This window comes from Sus scrofa, chromosome 8 (genome assembly GCF_000003025.6).
Source record: "Sus scrofa isolate TJ Tabasco breed Duroc chromosome 8, Sscrofa11.1, whole genome shotgun sequence".
In the NCBI taxonomy this organism is placed as follows: domain Eukaryota; kingdom Metazoa; phylum Chordata; class Mammalia; order Artiodactyla; family Suidae; genus Sus; species Sus scrofa.
Window position 1 is genome coordinate 138,250,605 of NC_010450.4, and position 24,863 is coordinate 138,275,467.

The 24,863-nt window shown below is 39.8% G+C and overlaps 1 protein-coding gene and 1 long non-coding RNA gene across 3 annotated transcripts in view; one reads left to right on the top strand and one right to left on the bottom strand.

The window, feature by feature from the left end:
• LOC102167132 overlaps window positions 1-24,863 on the bottom strand; it is a 690,997-nt gene that overhangs the window by 295,082 nt on the left and 371,052 nt on the right. The gene's annotated exons all lie outside the window — the stretch shown is intronic.
• Window positions 14,312-16,268, top strand: GK2 (glycerol kinase 2). The gene has a single exon (XM_003129373.4). It carries the CDS (start codon window positions 14,426-14,428, stop codon window positions 16,085-16,087), a length of 1,662 nt encoding a protein of 553 aa, XP_003129421.2. The 5' UTR covers window positions 14,312-14,425; the 3' UTR covers window positions 16,088-16,268.

Here is a 24,863-nt window from a genome sequence, read left to right on the forward strand (position 1 = left end):
AAAAAATAATTTTAAAATTCATATGGAAACACACACAAAAAAAAACCAAATAGCCAAACAATCTTGAGAAAAAAGAACAGAGCTGGAAGAATCACACTCCCTGAGTTTAGACTATACTACAAAGCTACAGTCATCAAAACAAAACAGTAGGGTACTGGCTAAAAATAAACACATAGATCAATGAAACATAAAAGGGAGCCCCAAAATAAAGTCAGCCAACCGTAGTCAATTAATCTATGACAAAGGAGTCAAGAATATACAAAAGAATTTCCTACTTTTTAATCCTTGATTTGCTTCACTATCTCATTTGTATTTGCAACCCTTCTGCCACCTACGAAATCTTTTTTTTTTTTTTTTTTTGCTTTTAAGGGCCACACCCATGGCATATGGAAGTTCTCAGACTAGGGGTCAAATCAGAGTTATAGCTGCTGGCCTATGGCACAACCATAGCAATGCGGGATCTGAGTCACGTCTGTGACCTACACCACAGCTCATGGCAATGCCAGATCCTTAACCCCCTGAGCAAGGCCAGAGATCAAACCTGTGTCCTCATAGATACTAGTTGAATTTGTTACCACTGAGCCATGACAAGAACTTCAGAAATCAATTTCTTGTTTTAAATTCCCTCTGCTGCAAACAATTGAAGTGGTTTGCATTTTCCTTGTTAGACCCTGACCCAGACTTACTCAGTAACTGTTATTTTAGTATCTGTTATGGATTTGTGTCCCCCTCTACCCCAATTCACATGTTGAAGTCCTAACCTGCAGTACATCAAAATGTGAAGGTATTTGGAGACAGGACTTTAAAGATGTAACTAAGGTAAATTAAACCATGTGAATGGGGCTTAGTCCAGTCTGACTGTTGTCCTCAGAGGAGGGCACAGACAGAAACACAGAGGTAAATCCATGTGAAGACAAAGAGGAGAACACACACATCTAGAGGCCAACAAGAGGCGCCTCAGAGGAAACGATGCTGCCAACATCTTTATTTCAGACCTGTAATTGTGGGAAAATAACTTTTTATTCTCTAAGTCACCTGGTCTGTGGGACTTTGTTAGGGCAGCCCTAGTGAACTAACACAGTACCTCTTTCTGAGTTCTTCAACTCTCTCCGTTTCTGAAGTTCAGTTTGTAAACATAGCTCCCCTGAGGGTCTACGTTTTGCAGAATGTAAAGGCAGATCACTTGATGAGTCTACTGGTAGTTACCTGCATTCAAAAACCAAGTTCCCTCATTTAGTCATAAACCCATATGCCATATTTGATTTCTTATCAACTGTAACATATGTATTGCTTTCAGCTTAATTCATATAGTAAGCCTGTGTATCTGTTTATCTTCACTGCAAAACTACATATGAAGGTATGTGAGTGAGTGCCTAATGATATATATATATAACCAGTCCTGAACTAGGATAATTCACCAAGTAATAATAATAATTTTCACCCAGACCCCATCATTCTCCCCTTCTGGATATACTCACCAAAAACCTTCAATGGGCTTTATAAGCATGGCTCTTGGTTTGTAAAAACTGTATGCCAATGTTATCGAAGCATTTCTTCTGCATGCTAATTTAATCGTAATTATTCTATACATAGTCTCTGATGCATGTATGCTACTCAATAAGGCACACTGCATCTGGCCACTGAAAAGCCATGTCCTCTCCTTATTTGCAGGCAATCTGCTTACACACACTGGGGAGAGGTGTAGTGGAAAGAGAAAATAATAACAGCAGTTAGCTTTTCATAGCTCGTATTCTGTAGACATACATCCAACTGAAAGAACAGATCTGGAATATTTCACTTGGGAGAGAAGACAGCCAAGATAAAAATGGGAGAAAAAAAATACAAGAAAAACAGAAAATCCAGTCACCTCTCCTACCCCAAGTTATACTCAGTCTTAGCCATGTATTCCCTTTTAACAAACTGCAATTTGCAGTTTATTTACATTTATTCAGTTTTTGTCTGGTTCACCTCACAAGGCTAAGGACTGTATCTGCCTAGTTCACTGCTGTATCCACACAAGGCTAAGGACTGTATCCATCTAGTTCACAGCTGTATCCCAAAGGCCATCCCAGAAACTATTAAATAGTTGATATTTAGTAAATAGTTCTTGAATGAAGGCAGGGAAAAGGAGAAAAGCAAAGAACAGACTCTTACTCTAATGTGCAAGGCACAATGCAGATTACAGAAGGCCTGAAGCACTCTTGCCCACTTTGGCAGTTTACACTCTAATCAGAGAAAAAAAAAAAAAAGGTTACTAGATATTAAAAAGGAATGGATGGTGCTGAATCGAGAGCCTCTGCATGTTTCAGAAGCTCAGGGGAAGAAGAGCAAAGGGTACTTACTAATGGAATTGCTGAGGATATGTGGAAACAGCCAACAAAAAGAGAAAAGAAGCCAATCACAGGACTAATACTGCATGATTCCAGCAATACGAGTTATCAAATACAGTGAAACCCATAGAAGCAAAGAATAGAATGGTGGCTGCTAGGGACTGAGCCGAGAGGGAACTGGAGACCTGCTCATCAGCATGCATAAAATCTCAGCTATGCAAGATTAGTAAGTTCTAGAGATCTCAGGCAACATTGCGCCTAAAGATAATAATACTGTATAATACACGTAAAATCTGTTAAGAACACAGATCTCATGTTAACTGTTCTTAACACACTAGAGAGAGAAAAAAGAAAAACGCTCAGATTGTTCATCAGCATCAACCTCGGAATGTTTTCCATACTGCAAAACCCTCAGAGTTTCTCTAATATGCTATTTCATGTCAAAGCCAGGCTGTCACAGCGGAAGAGCTATGCTCTCGACTCTCTGTGAAACCAGGGGTCGGCAGGAAGTCTACCAGGCACTTCAATGATGGCCACCTGCAAGACCCTCTAGGATATGCCTGAGTTCCTGGCCTCCACGGGTCTATTAGCCCAACTGATGAAAAGAAGGAATCTCATGGCACCTGGTGCTCTGAAGTGTGTTATTCCTGTCCCCTCAGGCTGTCTGGAGTGCCCATCTGCCTTGGTTTTCAACAACTGCAAAGAAGCCCAGCATGCAGAGAATGAAATATCTACTGGGTAAGGGGGACTGTCAATTCTGAAAATGCTTGTCAGGTTGTACGACTGTCTCTAAGGGTCTGGGGTAATTTTTATGCATTGTGGCAAAATATTAGCAACATAAGTCCAAACATTTGGCAACTTCCTATACTGTATAACTAAGTCTCATTCCCTACGATGATTTCCTAGTTTTATCTACTTTTTAGATGATTATCACAGACAGGTTCATTCCCATTGGCTTTTTTTTTTTTTTTTTTTACTATATTTTCAGTTAATAAAACAACAGAGCAATAAGTACATCTCTTACTATAGGGATTATTTATTACTAATAAATATGTTTCAGTAAATGTGTATTAACATGCTAAATATACGAGTTAAGCATGTATTTTCATGTAATATATGTGACTCTATATAACAGTTCTGATAATTTTGGGGAGAGCATCAGTAACTCATTTTATCATTTCAAGTCTTACTTAATCACTTGGCAAATTCATTTCATTCTAAACATTATAGCAAGGTTACACATGAAGAGATACATAGTTGCTACTTGATGTTATAGAACACATTCCTGTGCCAGTTTTCATCTGGGATTTAAACTTCCATGTTTTCCCCAAGCTGAATAAAATTGAGTAAAATGATGGATTCCAGTCTACTGAAGAATAGTCCATCCAGGTAAGATTTTAATGCTTTAGTAGATTCAGACTATTAGATCAGCCCCAGGACTAGTTGAGAATTTATTAAGTTCACTGTTCAACTACTCAATAAGGTATTTTCACACTATTATAAAAATGAATCCAAGAGCCTTAGGAAACCCATGAACTGTTTTGATGTCCATGCTAAGATGTACCTTAGACAATCTAATTGCGCCAGAAGAATCCTAAAATAGTGTCTACTTCTATCTGTGCCACTAATAGGAATGAAAATCTCTGGAACAGTCCCCTAAAGTTCATCTAAGACTTTCAGGATAAATGTAGGATAATGCCAATGACAAAGACCAATTCTAATGTCCCTGAAACCTGGTAAAACCAGACAGTTGGTTCAGGTAGCCAATTATCAATCAATAAAATTGTATTTATTAAATGCATTATCTACCCTGTCTCTCTGTTGACCATGACAGAGAGGCAGGGGGCTGCCTTCCTGAAACTTATAGTCCAGTAGAGACGGCACACAACAAATGTTATTTCAAATGCAATGACTGTTAGAAAAAGGGAAGTACAAGATACAATGGGATTAAACTAAGATGAAAGGGTCAGGAAACATTTTCTTGAAGAGGGAAAATGAGCTGACATCACCTTGGAAAAGTGATCATATAGGAGAGAAGAAAGGTTGTCTAGGAAAGTGAACCAGCATAAGATCCAAGACCACTGGAAGAAATGAAGAGGATGCTAGGTCTAGATCATCCAATGGAAAGAACAGAAATGGCATCAGTTTTAAGAAATACTTCTAAAGAATAAAAAATGTAAGTCTCTGTTGACGAGACATAGTGATGACTGGAGTAAGGCAGCAGAGTCTATACCTAAGTCGAGAATAGATGGTAACATTTATCCCAAGTGATAGAATGTCACATATGTAACAGCAGAAAAGTCCACCACCACCACCTTGCTCCCAACAAAAGAGCTCTCGCCCCAAACGCCATCACAACTGAATAATGAATAGGTTGGCAACCCTGAGGTACTGCCTTCCAGGGCCACTCATGTTTTGTGAGTAGATAGGTCCAACCAAAAGGACAGCTCTTTGCACACTGTTCTCCTTCCATTAACTGAAAATAAAAATCAAGCTTCTGAGAGAGGATTAAGATGGCGGAATAGAAGGACTGGAGCTCAACTTCTCTCCTAAAAACAACAAAATTCACAACTAAAAACTGAGCACTCTCCACCCGAATGGACCAGAAACCTTAAAAAAGATCCCCTACTCCAGAAGAAAAAGAGGAGGCCACATCAAGAGGTAGGAGGGGTGATTTCGTGATATAAACAACCCCACACCTCCTGGGTGGGAAGCTCCACAGACTGGAAACTAACTGGCTCACAGAGACTCACCTACCGGAGTGAGAGTTCTGAGCCCCATATCAAACCCTCATGTGCGGGGATCTGGCACTGAGAGAAAGAGCCCCAGAGCATCTGGCATTGAAGGCCAGTGGGGCTTGTGTGCAGGAGCTCCACAGGACTGGGGGAAACGGAGACCCATTCTTAAAAGGCGCACACAGACTTTCACGTGCACTGGGTTCCAGGGCAGAGCGAGGTCTCCATAGGAATCTGGGTCAAACCTGACTGCAGTTCTTGGAGGACATCCTGGGAAAACAGGAGTGAATGTGGCTTGTTGTGAGGCAAGGACATTGAAGGCAAAATTCTTGGGAATATCCAGCACTGCCTTTCTCTGGAGGTGGCCATTTTGGGAAAATTTGGCCCCACCTGTCAGTCAGCAGCTGAGAAGCCCCAGGGCAAACAACAATCCAGGTGGGATCACAGCCCCACCCCTCAGTAAACAGGCTGCCTAAAGAGCCTCAGGCACATAGCTGCCTCTAATCCCATCCAGAGACTAAGCCTCACCCACCAGAGGGATTAGAATCAGCTCCACCTACCAGTGGGCGGGCATCAGTCCCTCCCATCAGGAAGCCTACACCAAGCCCCCATACCAACTTCAGCCACAAGGGGGGCAGACACCAGAAGTAAGACAGGCTACAACTCTATTATCTGTAAAAAGGTCACCATACCAAAAACCTATACAAATGAAAAGACAGAGAACTCTAACCCAGATGAGGGAGAAAGGAAAAACCCCAGAAAAACAGCTAAGCAACGAGGAGATTCTCAGTCTCCAGGAAAAAGACTTTAGACTGTTGATGCTGAAGATGATGCAAGACATTGGAAATAAACTGGAGGCAAAGACGGATAACTTTCAGGAAACACTGACCAAAGAGATACAAGATATAAAACTTAAAAAAGAAGAGCTGCAAAATGCAATAGCTAAAATAAAAAATTCACTAGAGGCAGCCAATAGCAGAATACAGGAGGCAGAAGAACAAATAAGCGAGGTGGAGGACAGATTAGTGGAAATTACGGATGCAGAACAGAAAAGAGAAAAAAGATTGAAAACAAATGAGAGAACTCTGGGACAACATGAAACGCAACAACATCCATATTATAGGAGTGCCAGAAGGAGAAGAGAGAGAGAAGGGGACAGAAAAAATATTCCAAGAGATAATAGCCAAAAACTTCCCTAACATGGGAAAGGAACCACCCAATCCAGGAAGCACGAGTACCATATAAAATAAACCCAAGGAGGAATATACCAAGACACCTATTAATCAAACTAACCAAAACTAAAGACAAAGAGAAAATCTTGAAAGCAGCTAGGGAAAAGAAACAAATAACATACAAGGGAATCCCAATAAGGTTATCAGCAGATTTTTCAGCAGAAACTTTGCAGGCCAGAAGGGAGTGGCAGGACATACTTCACGTGATGAGAGGAAAAAGCCTCCAACCAAGATTACTCTACCCAGCAAGGCTCTCATTCAGATTTGAAGGAGAAATCAAAACCTTCACAGATAAGCAAAAGTTGAGAAAATTCAGCAACACTAAACCAGCCTTACAACAAATACTAAAGGAACTTCTCTAGGCAGAAAAGACAAGACAGCAACAGGAAACAAAAATGCCACAAATGACAAGGCTCACCAGTAAAGGTACATATATATACAGTAAAGATACGAAATCATCCATGCATGATTATACCACCAAAAAATCATGAGAAGAGGTGGGTACAAATGCAGGACACTGGAGATGCACTTGTAATTAAGAGAACAACAACTTAAAACAGTCTCGTATACATATAGATTCTTATATCAAAACTTCAGAATGACTGCAAACCAGAAATCTACAATTGATACACAAACAAGGAATCTCTGGAGAAGAAATATATCTCATAGTAAATAAGTGCATAATCCACCATGAAGAGGGTCATTTGACATCATTCTTGGAATGCTGAACTCTTCTTATATCTGATTCTGATTTCCTCTCCATCAAAGAATTTATGATAATTATAATTAAATAATGAAACTGTACAATTAAATAATATGGTTCTACAATTGTATTATTAATAACAATTTCTCTCCATGGTACAATGTAAGGTCTATAATGTCTTGTTTATCACATCACCTAGAATGGTGTAATGCCTTTATTGAAGAATCAATAAGATGTAACAAATTGTGAGGACATATTTATATAGTTACACTGTTTTTTAACGAACTTATGCATTTTACATTTTACTTATTTTCAGGGGGTGTATTATTTTTGCTATTCTTACCAGTTAAGTTATTCTTTTCATTATGCTATATAAAATATTTAATGGTATATAAGGCTTTCTTCTTTATAAATTTTAGTTGTATTATATACACAATTTTAATATAATGCTAATTTTTAAATAAAAATTGAAATGTAATAGATAATACTAAATAGTAAGGATGAATGCCATACAAAATGGGATAAAGTATAGAATAAATTTCCTATTTGTCTCAGGATATTTTCCATTCCACTTCTCCGGAGGGAGTCACTTAATCTGTTTCTTAAGAATCTGTGTGAATGTAACTGTGTTTAAATATATGTATTTTATTTTGTAAAAAAAAAAAAAAAAAAAAAAAAAATTTAAAGAACAGGCATTCTTCCTAAACCATGCAAACCAATCACTAGGCATTATTGAACAAGAAAAGAAAATTGTAGACAGTGATGAATATATTTGCTTTGCAATTAGTTAACTAGCTACTTACCTACAATTATAAAAGAGCTATGAAGATACAGCTGAAGGGTAAGATTTAAAATGTTCTTTAATTACTGTATGATAGTTTCTTACTACTATTCACTCAGAATTGTCAATTCAAACTGTTTCTAATTTGAATTCTACCAAGTTTTCTTAATTAGTTTCTAACAAGATTTGCTTTATTAAAAAAAAAAAAAATTCAAGCTTCACTGGACAACATTTTAAAAAATCTTTACCTTTTAGAAGGGGCAAGTTTCTTTAGAGACTACCTAAATTTTACCCCTGAGAAAAAAGGGCATGGGAGGTGATTTTACTTACAAAAGATCATAAAGCTAGTTAGATTCAGAGCTGGAATGAAAATTCTGATTTTTATTCTAATGTTCTTGACATGATTGCATATGGACACTCAAAGTTACCTATAAATTGCTGCTCTCTAGCAAGCTTGATAATGACTGGATCTAGACCAACAACCATAAGGAAAAATAACAACTGGCAAAGTTATTTATTGGCTTTTGGTTATATGATAATTATAATTTTGTAAATAGTGAGTCTGAGATTTTGATATTAATAATACTAGTAAAAATCTGAATATGAGTTACAAATTTGCAGTGATAGTGAACAATGACTGTAAGAAACTAGAGAGAACACTGTTACAGCAAAAGGCGTAAAACCTGGCTCTAATAAGGACTCAGCAACAATAATAATGACCCCAATATTTCCAAGCTTAGTTTGACCTCCAGCCCTTGTAGCTTCTTTGTTTTGCTGACATATGTAAACAACACACACACACGTAAAAAAGTGCAAGAAAGCCTTCCCATCATGTTATTTGAATGTTTGTTCTCTTGTAAAGTATGTGTAGGCATCTCACACAAAATCCACCAGGACAAAACACAGCAGACCCCTTTACTAACTAAAGGCAGACATTCAAGGAAAGGCCACACCTCTGATTCTCCTTTTGGGGAGGGATCTGCCACCCCCGTGCCTTTCAAAGAAGGCTTTGCAAGCTCTGGGTCTTGTGCAGGGGACATCAGTCAAGACAAACTATTTCTTTCACTCAACACTTTTTCTCCATCCGGGTAACAAGCAAAGGAGGAGCACAGTGGGTGAGAAGTGCGCAGAAGCAGGTCAGTCATTCCATCTGCATGAGGGGCTCTTTTGCCCACTTAGTCAGCAGCAATGAATGACGGCCAGGCTTTAAAATGAAACACTTTCCTCCCCCGCCCCCATCTCCATCTCTCCCTCTCTTCCTCTCTCTCTCTCTCTCACACACACACACTCCAAGGAAAGATTTAACATTCTTTTAAAAAAAAAAAAAATAGCGTTGGGCAAGACAGAGCATCTTTTGCATTCTGCATTTTCAGAGTAAGTATCCAACACGACTTGCCATGATAACTAAATTTATTATTAACTGTGTATTTCATGATGTTAGTGACAATATGTTAATGTGATTTTTCACGTCCTCCTGCAGTGAACAGATGGCTCCTTTTACTTTACTTTCCACATCAAGTGTGATTATTTCTTGGTGCCAAAAGCCACCTGCCGCTCCTCGGTCTCCAGTCTAATTTTTTATGTTGGTAAAACACAGCAGGACTTGTTATCAGTTGGATGGCATCTTAATAAAAGGAGACATGCCAACATATTGACATCATGTTCAAGGGGAAGCTTCAGCCCCTTCAAACCCTTAACCCCCTTTCCCGACCCCCTTTCAGAAAGTGAGGGAGAAAATGAAAAAAAATAGACGCGAAGACCCCACCAGCTTCAGACGTTTGATTACAATGGTTGGGCCTAGAGCCAGGACGCTGCATTGGCCTCTCTTTGTTCCTCAACCCAAGCACCTCACTCAGGGCTCTGATCTTTCATCCTGTGTAATGATAATTAGCCAGAACATATTCCAAAGTCAAATGTAAGCAGGAATGCATTAACATTGAGATCAGTGTCAGGGCAATTTTCACTGGGAAAACGACAAAGAACACACGCACACACACACACACAATCAAACATTTCAAGATTCAAGGACTGATACAATCACTTTCATAGCTGTGAATATTAAACTCATTGGCCTGTCTGTTATGAGCGCTTACCTAGAATGCCAAGGCCTCCTCAAGTGGAAGCAGTGACTCCCACAGCCCATGCTTAACAGGGAAAACAGGAGTGATAAACCTCGGTAGCTGGCTTTAATTGTTCCATTCTTTATTAGAACAAAGAGAGGATCATACGTTAAGTGACTTGTGGTCCGAGAAGAGGTCTTCCAGGCGATTGGATGGCATGGCTCTCAACAGCTGGTCCAGCACATTTGGGAACAGCATGTAGAAAAATGCGTCAGTGTTCTGAAGATTACCAACTGTGATGATGCATCGGCTGTGACACCATCTAAAAAAGTTAAATTTCCTAGCCACAAACTACAGAAGTCAATGCCCTCACCATCGGGGGGCACATGTGCAAATACAAGACAAGATATGCGCACATTTGGTGAAATCAAACCTTTCAAAACCGAGTCCCACTCATTAGAGAATGAAAGAGTAGCAGCATCCCTGCATGCCTGGTATTTCTCGTTAAAAGCCAAGGAGTTAAACCTGTAACTGGTTTCCTAAGATTTATAAGGTCTATAAGAAGCCAAAGAAAGTTCCTACAAGAAAAGTACAAATATCTTAACAAAAATGATTCACAATTAATGGCTTTCTTGAGATGGACCCTTTAAGTAGATTATGCCACCACGGAATCTCTTAAATTAACACAAACTTGGCATTGATTCTCTATTCTTTCTAACTATTCCTCCATACAAACAAAAGAACCTCTATGAAACAGACCTCTGCTAACTCTTGCGCAGCTTTTTATTTGCATTACATTTTCCCAGTATTTTGTTATAACCAACACCATTCTACCCACCACGCAGATCCTACAATTGATATTTTACTATACTAATTTTATCAGATATCTTTTCCTTTATCCAGCCTTTTATCTATTCATCGATCTACACTATTAGATTAGATTGTAAAATGAATACCCAATAGCCCATCTAGCAATCAAAGTTAAAATGAACTTGACTTCATGATAACCAGGTAAAGTGAGAACCACAAATCGTGGTACTCATTGACTCATTCAAAAAATACTTCTTCGGGTTCTGCTTAGAGACAGGAACTGTTCTAAATGCTGAAGACAGATACAAGATAGAATAAAACATCCAAAATACCTTCCCTTGTTGAACTTATAATTTAGTGGGCTTGACCAGGTAAAAATAATAATGAAACGCTTGCTCTCTAAAACAAGATGTACAAAGGAAGACAGGTCAACAAACAGGTACACTCAGCCAAGACTGTTCTCCACTTGGATGTGGCAGTAAGGGTAGGGAGAATGTTTCATGCTTCACAATATTATTGTCCTAAATACAGCCCATATACAGCAACCTCTCAAAACACATTTGTCAAATTAGTGAATAAGCAAATAAATTTTAAACTTCACAGTGTGGAATCATTTAAAAGGTTTTATATTAAGAGAGTAATTGCACTATAGAAGAGTCGCCTTAAATGAGTAACAGAAAATCAATTCGTTTAACAACTCTAATTTTAACAATCTTTCAGTAAAACAGTTTTTGAAGACATACCTGATTTCAGGGGACTATTTTGAATAGTATGCCCACCATTAAAACATTTGCATTTGTGTGGAATATGATAATGTTTTCAAAAATAAAGTAGGTGCTCAAAATATAGGAAGGTTATTACAGACTAACAATCAAAAGCTATTGTGTTTTTTTAATAAAAAAATAGAGTTAAAGATTCTTAGTTTAAAAAAAGCATCATTAGTCAACTTTGGTTAAATCTGAATAGTTTGTAATTATTCTTAAGAAAGTTAGATCTGGTCAACTTTCTAAACTAAATTGAGACACTTATCTGATTATTTGGTGGCTACCATTTATTAACAGCAAAATTAATATGTAAATGAGCTCGTCATAAACAGAACTGATGACTTTATATGTGTTACTTGTATTAAAAACAAAATGCTTAAAGTATCCCTAGGTTCAAAAACTAATCTGATTGGGAATATTTGTGTGCTTACACCTGGATGGTAGGGCAGAGGGAAAGTAGAAAAGAAGCTTTGGGTAAAATTTTATTGAATAGATTAATCTACCTATAAAATGTTTACTACTGCCAAATACCTGGGAAGAAAACAATTTTTTTTTTAATTTAAAAATCTGTTTCATGCAAATTAAAACATAGTAAACAGGCACACTGGTAAGTGCTGCCTCTAAATTTTTGCTTAAAAAGTCCCTAGCTGAAGCCCTAAAACTTAATCAAGATGATCAGGAGAATCTGCACCATCGTCTGAAGATTCAACCCCCTAATACCCAACTTCAGTCTGGTGGCGAGTTTCGCTTTTCTGACATCATAGAATTCCTTAAAAGACTTTACTCAAAAGGAAAATGTGATCTGGCTAAAGTACTACTGTTGATTCTTACGGTATTTTCTATCTTGTTTTGTTGGTTTCACTAAGAATAAATGAGCTGCGCCTTTGAGCTAATTTAAAAGTATACCTTACAGCCTAATGCAGAAAATTACCATTCACCAATCGGACATTTCAGAAATTCAAGTCTGTGAGTAAATAAATATTTATTCACCAACTTTACACTCAGTCTGAAAACTTAAGCTTCTGTTCGGTAGCTTTCACTCTTGTAACAATGGGGTAAAAGAGCTTAGATTTATCCTAATTTATCACTTCAAACAACTCAAAAGCGGACAAAATATATGAAACCATTCACATAAGTCAAAAAATACATAACAACAGTTCACAAGATGCTGGATATCAGGCAATGAAGGGCAGTGATATCCAACAAGCAAGAAACAAATAGTGTGACTATTATGGCTTCCCCAGCCCACAGCCTTGAGGGTTTTGAGGACACAGCCCTGTGAGGTGGAGCCCAGTGGAAGCTCTGTGATGAGGAGATGCAGCTGAACCTCCAGAGAGACAAAGCAGTTAGACTGTGTGGGACATGGTGCTGGAAACCAAAGAGTCACACAAGAAGAGAATTCTGGAGCTCTTCGGAGTATCCCCTTTGAGTTTTCAGTTGAGCACTGATGTGTGTGTGTGTGTGTGTGTGTGTGTGTGTGTGTGTGTGTGTGTGTAAACTACACAAGGCTGGGGAAAGACGCACATGAAAACACTGAAGATAAGGGTATCCAGTATTTACCCATGATAGGGAACACAGATTATCTCCACCAGTCACAAAAACTTCATTTTTCATGGAACTTGGGTAAATACACAGGAAAGGAGAATAATTAGCCCCAGATGAAACACTGTCCTGTTTCATCTTAAAAGCCAGACCCAAAAGAATCAAAAGTTGTTTCCATGTAATTTAATTTAACTTCATCCAAAAACAAAGTCAGGGTTTACAGGAACACAAAAATAAGCAGCAATCCAACCAGGTAAAACTCACAATGCTTAGGACCTGATCAGAAATTTTCAGGCATGCAAAGAAGCAGAGACATATAAGCCATAAAGAGGAGAAAAATTAGCCAAAACTTAACCAGAACTGACAGAGATGGTGGAATTAGCAGGAAAGGAAATTAAGTTATTCCAACTGAATTCTGTGTGTTCAAAGCTAGTAAATTATTTTTAAAAATCCAACTGAATTTTAGAGATGAAAACTAACATGTGTGAGGTGAAAAATGCACCAGATGAATTAGAGATTAGACAACGGAGAAGAAAAGATTAGCAAACCTAAAGACAGAGCAGTGGAAACTAAAATATGAGACAATTATGAGTAGAGCAACACTGAACTGCGGGATAACTCCAATGCATGTACTTGAGGTCCCTAAAGCAGAGAAGTGAGGGAAAATAACACAGATTTACAGAAAACATAGCCCAAAGGTTTCAAAAATCGACGACATCCGTAAACCCAGAGATCCAATAGCTCAATGGTCCCCAAGTACTGAACATAAAAAACCCACAGCAATTAATACCATCATAAACTGACCAAAATCAGAGATAAAAAGAAAAAAGCTTAAAGACAGAGAATAACAGACATTTTACAAGTAAGTTTGACAGTCAAGTTCACACCTTAAAACAACACAAATGCGGTCAGAGCGAGCATTTCAAGGCACTGAAGTTTAAGGGGGAAATAGTTAAGAATTCTATATCCAGAGAAAGTATCTTTAAATAGTAGATGAAACATTTTTCAAATGTTCAAAAGTTGTAAAAAAATTCATTTCCAACAGACCCCCGTTACAAGAAACACTGAGGGCGGTCTCACAGGCGGAAAGAAAGTACCAGAAACACGGATCCATCCACACTGGAGAATGAAGAGCACAGGTTATAATAATGATGCGGGTAAGTTATTTTCAGCTTAAAGCTTAAACCTTCTTAAAGGATAACTGAGCTGTCGGGGGTGGACCCTGGGCCAGAGGCCTGGGGCGCAAGGATGCAGCGACAGTTAACGGACAAAGGTCCCCTCGAGCGGGCGGGCGGCGCTGGGTTCAGCCGAGCAGTCACTGCGCCGGCACCTTGATCCCGCCCCTCCTGATCCCGCCCCTCCTGAAGGTCCCGCCCCCCTGAAGATCCCGCCCCGCGCGCCCCGCCCCCACCAACGCCTCCATCCCCCGGAACCCGCGCCAGAGCGGCTGAGCCAACTGACTGGTTTCATGGCAGCTCCGAAGACCACAGGTGTGGGGCCGTTGGTGGGAGCAGTGGTCCAGGGTACTAACTCCACTCATTTTATGGTTTTCAATTCAAAAACAGCAGAACTCCTTAGTCACCATCAGGTGGAATTAACACAAGTGTTCCCAAAAGAAGGATGGGTGGAACAAGACCCCAAGCTCATTCTTCAGTCTGTGTATGAATGTATAGAGAGAACATGCGAGAAACTTGAAGAACTGCACGTTGACCTCTCCAACATAAAAGCCGTGGGCGTCAGCAATCAGAGGGAAACCACGGTCGTCTGGGACAGGCTCACGGGGGAGCCGCTCTACAACGCCGTGGTGTGGCTCGACCTGAGAACCCAGTCCACCGTGGAGCTCCTCAGCAAAAAAATTCCAGGGAATAATAACTTCGTCAAGTCCAAGACAGGCCTGCCCCTCAGCACTTACTTCAGTGCGGTGAAGCTTCGCTGGCTTCTTGACAACGTGAGTCAAGTTCAGAAGGCGGTTCGAGAAGGCAGAGCTCTTTTTGGTACCATCGATTCCTGGCTTATCTGGAGCATGACTGGAGGGGCTCACGGAGGCATCCACTGCACAGATGTAACAAATGCAAGCAGGACGATGCTCTTCAACATCCACTCTCTGCAATGGGACAAAGAGCTGTGCGATTTCTTTGAAATTCCAATGGGCATTCTTCCAGACGTCTGGAGCTCTTCGGAGATCTATGGCCTAATGAAAACCGGGGCCTTGGAAGGCGTGCCCATATCAGGGTGCTTGGGGGACCAGTCTGCTGCATTAGTAGGACAAATGTGCTTCCAGGAAGGACAAGCCAAAAACACATATGGAACAGGCTGTTTCTTACTATGTAATACAGGCCACAAGTGTGTATTTTCGGAGCATGGCCTGCTGACCACGGTGGCTTACAAACTAGGCAAAGACCAGCCAGTATGTTATGCGCTAGAAGGTTCTGTCGCTATAGCTGGTGCTGTTATTCGCTGGCTACGAGACAACCTTGGAATTATAAAGACCTCCGAAGAAAGTGAAAAACTTGCTAAAGAAGTAGGTACTTCTTACGGCTGCTACTTCATCCCAGCCTTTTCAGGATTATACGCACCTTATTGGGAGCCCACGGCAAGAGGGATAATCTGTGGTCTCACTCAGTTCACCAATAAAAGTCATATTGCTTTCGCTGCATTAGAAGCTATTTGTTTCCAAACCCGAGAGATTTTGGATGCCATGAACCGTGACTGTGGAATTCCACTTAATCATCTGCAAGTAGATGGAGGAATGACCACCAACAAAGTCCTTATGCAACTGCAAGCAGACATTCTGCATATTCCAGTAATAAGAGCCTCTATGCCCGAAACGACTGCACTGGGAGCTGCCATGGCAGCAGGAGCCGCACATGGGGTGGACGTCTGGAGTCTTAAACCTGAGGATCTGTCAACTGTCATGATGGAACGGTTTGAACCACAGATCAAGGCCACAGAAAGTGAAATTCGTTACTCTACATGGAAGAAAGCTGTGATGAAGTCAATGGGTTGGGTTACAACTCAGCCTCCTGAAAGTAGTGAACCTACCCTGTTCTCTAGTCTGCCCTTGGGTTTTTTTATAGTTAGCAGCATGATACTGTTAATTGGAGCAAGATACATCTCCGGTATACCATAATAATACCAAGCCTAGATTCGCAAGATGTGAGCTTTCACGAAATGAAAAAAATCCAGCAATTCTGTCTCTTAATGGGATGATGTTATCATGGGCTGGTTTTATTTATAAACCACTTGCTGCATGACTTACGAGAACCCTGCAAGTAGACCTGTGGCTACAATAAATAAGTTACAACAGAAAATGCTGCAGAGATATTTGGTGTGGTTTTATCTTAACATTAGCAGTTAAGGTCGCGCCAACCACTGGAAGTTAGCCCCCTCCATTGTCATGAAATCCCACTCCACGCCCTCTAAAATACAGAATATTCACATTCTTTCTGTGGAACTTCTCACCAATTTTTTTTTTTTTTTTAGGGCCTCACCTGTGAATATAGAAGTTCCCAGGCTAGGGGTTGCAGTGGGGCTGCAGCTGCCAGCCTATGCCACAGCCACAACAATGCCACATCTGAGCTGCATTTGCAACCTATGGGGCAGCTCACGGCAATGCCAGGTCCTGAACCCAGTGAGCAAGGCCAGGGATCAAGTCCACGTCCTCATGGATGCCAGTCGGGTTCTCTACCCACTGAGCCACATCAAATATTTTCTGACACTTGAGAACCACGATTTGGCTCTGCTACACGCCCTTGATTAGAAGGTGGGACTGACCTTTTAGCCAAAGCAGAGGGCATGGTTTTGTCTTTGTCATTGTTTTTAATGGACCCTAAAGCCCTCTTTTGTACATAGTAGGGAAACCACAATACCTTCACGGAATGTTTAATGGAAACCTAAGTTTTTATACCAGAGATGTACTATCTCATAGCTTTGACATTTTACTGAAAGACAGTTGTCAAATAAAACTGTCCAGGCGTTTTACGTGGCCTCACCAACGAGACTGATGTGCTGTGTAGAGTCTTTAGGGAGAAGGACATATTTTTGTTTGTTTCCTCTTCCCATTTTATGTACTTCACTTGGTATGTATAACATATACGCTTATATACTTCCTACACGGCAGTCCATTTGTAAAGTAAGCCTATAAGAAGGGTAATATTAACTGGACCACCACATACATCAACAGTGTAGGATAAACATATTTTAGAGCAATGAGTTTGCATACTATTTATGAGGAGGAACTTTTTTTAAAGACGCAATATTTAAAATTTAAGTACAGGTTTTATGTTGATACTGAAAAAGTATATTACGATTTCAACTCTAACACCTTACGTTTTAATTAAGCTGCCTTAGGGGGATATATGCTAGGGAAAAAAATTGTGGAATACTAATATACTAAGCATTATTTTCAACCAGAAAAAATAACTGATTGCTCAAACAAAACTAATAATAGAGCATAGTATTTAAGCACATGTAAAAGAAAAAAATAGCAAGAAAGTTGGAAGTATATAAATGGAAGTGTAATACCGTAAGCTTCATATATTATGTGGGAAGTGGTATAATATCATTTGAAGTTACACTGTTAGTTAAAGACTCTGAATCCTAAAATAAGAAAACAAAAAGTTAGAATTAACAAATTAAGTACATAAGCCAAAACTATAAAAATACTCATTCTATTCAAAAGAAGGCAGAAAAGACATGAAAAAATGAAAAAAAAATAGGAAAATAGAAAACGACAGCGGGAAAATATATTTAAACCTAACCATACCAATAAATACATTAAATATAATGGTCTAAATACCTCAGATAAAAAAGAAAGACTCCAACAAATATTGCATCTAAGAAACACATTCAGAAAAAAAAGTCAAAAAGAGAAAGAATTTTAAAAGATACAACATACTCATATTAATGGAAAGAAAGCTGAAATAGCTATATTAATATCATAAAGTAAATTTCAGAGCAAAGAACACTACCAGGGATAGACAAGGTCATTTAAAAATGATAAAAGGGTCAATTCATTAAAGAGATATAACAATCCTAAATATGTATATACCTAGTAACAGAGCTTCAAAAGACATACAGCAAAATCTGATAGAACTGAAAGAAAAGGTAGATAAATCTACAATTATAGTAAGAGATTGGACATCTCTTCTTCAATGTTTGATAGGACAAGTAGACAATAAGATACAGATTTGAACAATACTCTCAACTTAATTGATATTAATATAACCTACACCCAACAGTAGGAGAATACATATTCTATTCAAGTACATATGAAACATTTACTGAGACAGTAGGCTATCAACCAAGCCTCAATAAATTTAAAAGGATTTCATATAAAGTATGCTGTCTGAGCACACTGGAATTATAAATCAATAAAAGGTTTCTGGGAATCTCCAAATATTTGGAAACTAAATAAAAAACTTTTAAATAATCCATGAATTGAAGAGATAAGGAAGGAAAACAAAATATTTGGAATACAATGAAAACGAAAACATCAAAATTTATGAGATATTACTAGATTGATACTTAGAAATTTCAAATTAATCACCTCAGCTTCTATTTTAAGAAACTGGAAATAAAATAACAAATTAAATACAAAGTGGGCAGAAGAAGAAAATAAAGTGGAGCAGAATCATCAATTGTGTAGAAAATAGAATAACAATACCAAAACTCAATATAGACAAAATTGGTTCTTTTAGAATATTGATAAATTGATAAACTTGAATCTTAGACTGGACTAGAAAAAAAAAGAATGATAAACATTATCAGTATCAGGAAGGAGCGTGATAGCATTATAAATCCTAAGGACATCAAAATGATAACCCAGGAATGTCATGAGAACTTTATGCCAGTAAAGTGACAACTTAGATGAAATGAACAAATTCCTTTGAAAATGCAAACTACTAAAACAAGAAAAAGATAACCTGAGTGGCCCTATCAAATAGACTGAACTTTAAGACCTTCTTAAAGAGAAAAATCCACCCCCAAAGGGCTTCAATGATGAAGAAACAATACCAATCTATACAAACTCTTCCAAAAATCTAGAAAGGAATAAACACTTCCAAACACATTCCATGAGGCCAAGATTACAGCATTATTCTCATTCCAAAACCAGATTAAAACATTACAAAAATTGCAGATCAATATCTTTTATAAACACTGTCGGATGCAAAAATTCTTATCAAACTTTTATCAAAATTAACAATACATGAAAAAGATCATGACCAACTATGGGAAATGTAAAGCTGGGGTAATGAATCAGTGTCATGAGAAAATTTAGCCAGTCTCCTCCACCATATGAACATCTAAGAGAGAAAAACCGCGTGAGATGTAACTACACGTGGACTAGAACACCTGAAGTTAAAACCACACCAAGTCTGGGAAAGATGGGAGGAGCTGAATCTCCCATATGATGCCACTGAAAATGTAAAATGATTATAAACATTTTAGAACAATTTAGCAGTTTCTTAAAAAACTGAACACGCATCTCACATCATCCTAGGTATTTACCCAAGAAAAATAAAAACATATGTCTGCATAAACATTTTTTCCACAGCACTTTGTTATAGACCAAAACTTGACACAACTCCAGGTCCACCAGCAGGTGAATGGATAAACAAACCGTGGTCCATACAATGGAAAGTCACCTAGGAACTAATGATACACCCTACAACAAAGATAAATTTCTCGAAATAATTAAGCTGAGTCAATAAGCCAGACAAAAAAGAATATATAAATAGCATTTGACTCTATTCATACACAGTTGCAGAAAATGCAAACTATTATATAATGGCAAAAAGCAGATCACTGGCTGCCTGAGACCTGGGGCAAGAGGACGGGGGTGGGGGGTGGGGGGGTGGGAAGGAGGAGTGGGCAGAAAGGGGTAGGAGGCATAATTACAAAGGGGCACGAAGAAAAATTGGGAGGCATGAATATGGTCATTATATTAATTATGGTGACATTTCGAGGGCAAATACATATGTCAAAATTAATCACACTGAACACTTTAAATATATGCAGTCTATTTTATGTCAATTGTACATCAATAAACCTTTTTAAAAAGAGAGAAAATGTATCTCAAACGCTAAAGGACTATAACCAAAGGCGGCTCAAGTAGGTTCATCTTTGCTTCCACACTCTGCTAGCCTGTGGTGTGCGAGTTCCTATCTCTAGAAGGCCTATGAGCTTTATTTGAAGTCATTTGTGTGATTAGGCTGGAGAAATACATGATAATGCCTAGCTAGTATCATTTAAAACAAATTAATTTCCCATTTCATTTATCTGTTCGTAATTCTCAGTCTGGGACCCATTGCAAATGACCTTATGAAGAGTTACAAACAAAGACGTCCTAAGAAAATCAGGCTAAAATCCACAAACTCAGTATCTCATTCTCACTCCTTCAATATTACACTCCTGTGATTACCCGCTATCCTTTTTGATACCTTTGCCTTTGTAAGTCTCATTTTTATCATTTAACTTATATGATATTGGTAAATTACAGTACTGTGCCCCAGGCTATAAGGAGCTTCTGTATATTCTATTATAAAATTGGCTAATTAATAATTTCTCTATATTGCCACTGAGCAGAACTACACGGTTAAATTATGATGATGGGGTCTCATCACATGCAAGTTATGAAACAGCAAGTCATCATTTAATGTCAGGCATATGTATGAGTGAGAGAGCATGAGCTCCACTGCTCCCCAGGAGAATGAAAAGCATCTAATTCAGATACTATGTTCCAAAGATGCAGTTTGTGAACTCAAACAAGTCTGGCTAAGAGGGGTTCAGCAAGGAGGAAGGGAAGAAAAGAAACAAAGAAAGCCAAGAAGGGAAAAGCTGTCCTGGTAAATCCAATCAGAAACACCCTATGCAGTGTCCTTGGAGAAGTAGCTCTGCTAGTGGCAGTAACAAAGCAGATTTAGCGGAACAGGCATCTTCCCCTCCTCACCTGGCAGCAATCCTCAATTATGATCTGTTTGTGGCTGATTTCTGGCACTTAGATTACCTTTGACATTAATACCCATAAGCTCACAGGGAAGCTATTACTTCACTCACTAGAAAGCCCTCTTCTCAATATGTAAGTATAAACATTACATTAAACAATCCCATTAAGGTGGGACCTTAGGAAGCTACTGTGACTGCTGATATGGAAAGTTTGTTTCCATGCCCTTTTCTTTTCAATGCCTTCTTTTCTTAGAACTCCTAAGATCCCCTAGGGCCACCTGGCACCAAAGTCGAGAGTAAATAATACTCACACAGTCACCTACTTAAGCTTCCCACTGAAATGACAGCTCCATAGTCTCTTCTGATTGCTTCAATCAAAACAAAATGAACAAACTTAATACTTAAACATTCCCCATAGTTTCCGTCAACAGCCTCTGCAGCCGGTTGACTTGAGCCCTGGGAAAACTGTCTGTGGTCCTTGTGCTCTGTGTGTTCAGCCTACATTATCAGCCTCAACAAACTGATTTATTTTACAAAAAGAAAAGAATGCCTTGAACTTTGGTGGGAAAAAAGTGGAGAGTGATACGGTTGTGGATAATATTAAACTATCTGTGAAATTCAGTTCATTGTAAATAATCCACAATTTTCGTGGGTTTTTGTTTTGTTTTGCTTTCTAGGGCCACACCCGCGGCATATGGAGGTTCCCAGGCTAGGGGTCGAATAGGAGTTAGAGCTACCAGTGACCTACACCACAGCTCACAGCAACACCGGATCCTTAACCCACTGAATGAGGCCAGGGATCTAACCCATAACCTCATGGTTGTCAATCGACTCGTTTCCACGGAGCCACAAGAGAAACTTCCACAAATATTTCTTATATTCAGTTATCAAAGGATGTGTTTCAAGTGTCATTGGAAATCCAAATTTGAAACGCATTTGTAAAACCAAAAATAATGAGATACTCAGTATATATGCCTATATGTCTATACTAGTAGCTTCAAAAGAGAGCGGGGCAGAAACCAAGGTAAAAATGTTTAAAGGACTGCAAATAAGGATAAATGATGATCTGCCCAGCTTTTGCTCTAAACTGAAGCAGGCAACCTGTGTAATTGCATGTCCCTGTCTCAACTTGCGCAGGAGCTTAGCAAAACAGAACAGGGTTTCAGTAAACACTCTGGAGCAGCAAGTTTTGATTAGGGTCTCTCTTTCTGTCTCTCTCCCTCTCTCCTTCTAGTTGTAAGATTTGCCCAGCCTCAAGTATCTTACCTAATAAACTGACGACTTCTTCCAAGTTTTCCCTCCAATAAACCATGAATACCATTAGCTCAGCTTCACCGTTGAAAACAAATGACTTTGTTTTCAAAGAAAATCACCTTCCCAATCCAAAACGGGTGTCGTTTTAGAATTTAGAAGATGATGACCCATCAGGAGAATATGATCACCTGCCTAGAATTTAGCGTTTTCAAGAATGTTCTCGATGAAAACTCCAAGACGACTTTCACCATGGAAGAAGGGCCTGCAGGTGGGCAGGGCTTGAAAGCACATCCAGATCCCCAGCATTTAATACAAAAGAGGTGGAAAGTTTTAAATAACTTAGCAGATGTCACAAAAACATGCTGCGAGCAAGATTAAAATCTAGTTTTACATTCTCACGTCCCTGTGGCTTCACCCAACTGGTAGGCTTTTCTTGGACTTTGCACCTCAGACAGCGCCGTCAGGACCTCTCATTAAGACAAAAGAAAAGGTAAATAACTTACCAATTTCTTACACAAGTTAGATATGCCTTGGCCAACAGATAATCTGGTACATCCTCACGTACAATTTTTATGGCCACTTAAACTAGGCACATTCTGGAAGATTCTGAAATATAATAAAAATAATTTTCTATTCTCCAGTGATTTTTATATTCCTCAAAAAAAATGTTTACAGGCCCTTTAGGGAGCCATTTCCTCAGTCATCAAACATGCCAGAAAATTGGACGGGACCTGGTAGAGGTGCCGTTCCTTCTAGGTACAAAGCTTGCTATTCACCTCCCCAAACGGATATCCTTCCAGACTTGCCTGGCTCACCCCTCATTTCAGGAAGAGACGCCTCTCGTCTTCCTTCTTCCTCTCTTTGCCCTCCTCTGGATCCTTCTCTTTGTCCTGAAACACATCCACTGAGTCACACCACATGGTATTTACTACTCGCACTCACAAACATCAAAAGGATGGCAATCTGTTTCACATCCTGCAGATGAACACGCGCTAGAAAGTGGCACTGGCAGTCAGGCACCCGCTGCCCACTGGGCACCAGGCAGCAATGTGCTAAAGATCTGGCCCGTTGTTCCACAGAGAAGAATGGCTTTCATTACAATTGTATCAAAAACAAATTATGTACCAAATGTTTGCCTGGATAAGTGCTTGGAAGATCATTTATCCATCTTTCATTCACCCCCTCACAGCTTCTACACGCGAGCTCTACTGCTGCTCTACTGCTTTCTTTGCCTGTGACACGTATGTTCCTCTCCCATTTGTATCCGGGAGTTCACTACGGGTTACACCTCCTCAAACCAGACACCGTGTGTGTTATGAGAATCATACATGGCTTACAAATAAAACGGACATGGACCTTTTACACAATAGTTTCTATCGCATCTCCCGGTATCTCACTTTGTCACATCACCCAAGAATGGAAACATTTATTTCACATTTTCCAGATGCTAGAGACTACGGAAAAAGATGACCTTGGACTTAGAAAGATACAAGTTTCCATTTAAAGCAGAACCGTAATGAATTTTAGCTAGAAATGGGCGATCTTGTGTGTCAGGTCCCTTATTGTAAATATTCGGAAACTGGATCCAGAGGAGGCCGTGGCCAAGGAGCTGTTTGGTGCCTGGAAACGCCAGGATTAGAACCTATGGGAATTTTCTTCTCTACAGATGCCGAATTTTCTTTGAAGATTTCAGTTTTAAAAATAAAAACTGCTGGTTTTCTCTGAGATCAGATTTAGAAATATTTAGAAATGCCGCAGTAATTTCGTAGCATTTCTGCCTTGACATTCAGGATGGTTCGAAGCCCGGCGCAGAACTACCTTAGGGGAACTAATTTTCAAAGTCTCTTCTGTTTCTTCCTCTTCCTCCACACTCTTTTGGTTCAGGCATCACAATTAGCAGTGCCTCACATACTACAGTAACTTTATGTTCCCTAACCCATCTCTCAAATGGATCTCATACAATTCCCCCACGGTTCTCCCTCTCCTCCTGTTCCCTTCCCACCTTCGTCTCTGATTTTGCATAACTAATTTTTTCGCAGCACCCAGACCTGCTGGAAAGCCCTCCACACCAACCCCCATAAGAAGCCCCCGGCGCTCCTGCCTCCAGGCAGAGCCTTGGGGTCTCTCGGGCCCAGGAGCCATTCGGCCGCACAGAGCGCAGAGGGAGCCCATCGGCTCCTCCTCTCTGGCTGGTCTTAAGAACCTTTTCTGAGCCGCTTCTTCCTCTAGTCGCTGCCCAACATCGGAGAATGTTTACGGGCTCTAAACGCTGGATCTTGCCACATGGGCTCCTAGTAGCTGCGGATCTGGACCGTCAAGGCCCAGTTTGAGGTTCCAGGATGCTGACGCCTCCGGGCTCGGGGCGCGACCTTGGCCACCAGCTGCTCACGCCTGATTTTCAGCTGCATCTTCCTTATCGCGTCTCCACAGACCAGAGTCTGTTCCGTGACGTCAGTGCTCTCACTTCAGAGATGTTCTGGTGGTCTAGGAGTGGCGTGGAAAGAGCCGAGTCATCGCCCAGGCCAGGCGTGTGGCCCCCCTGACCCTGGCGGCTCAGGGCCCTGTGGCGGCCAGTGGCGGCCGCGTGGCAACTGCGGACCTCTGGGCCCACGTGACTTTGAGAGCCCTGCCCTGGGGGCCAGGACCAGCACAGCCACACTTCTCTTCTGAAAATGGAAATCTGATCTTTTTGCCCTACTGCCTTA

Excerpts from the sequence above, each read along its gene's own strand:
- GK2 (XM_003129373.4), top strand. The coding sequence starts at position 14,426 with ATGGCAGCTCCGAAGACCACAGGTGTGGGGCCGTTGGTGGGAGCAGTG.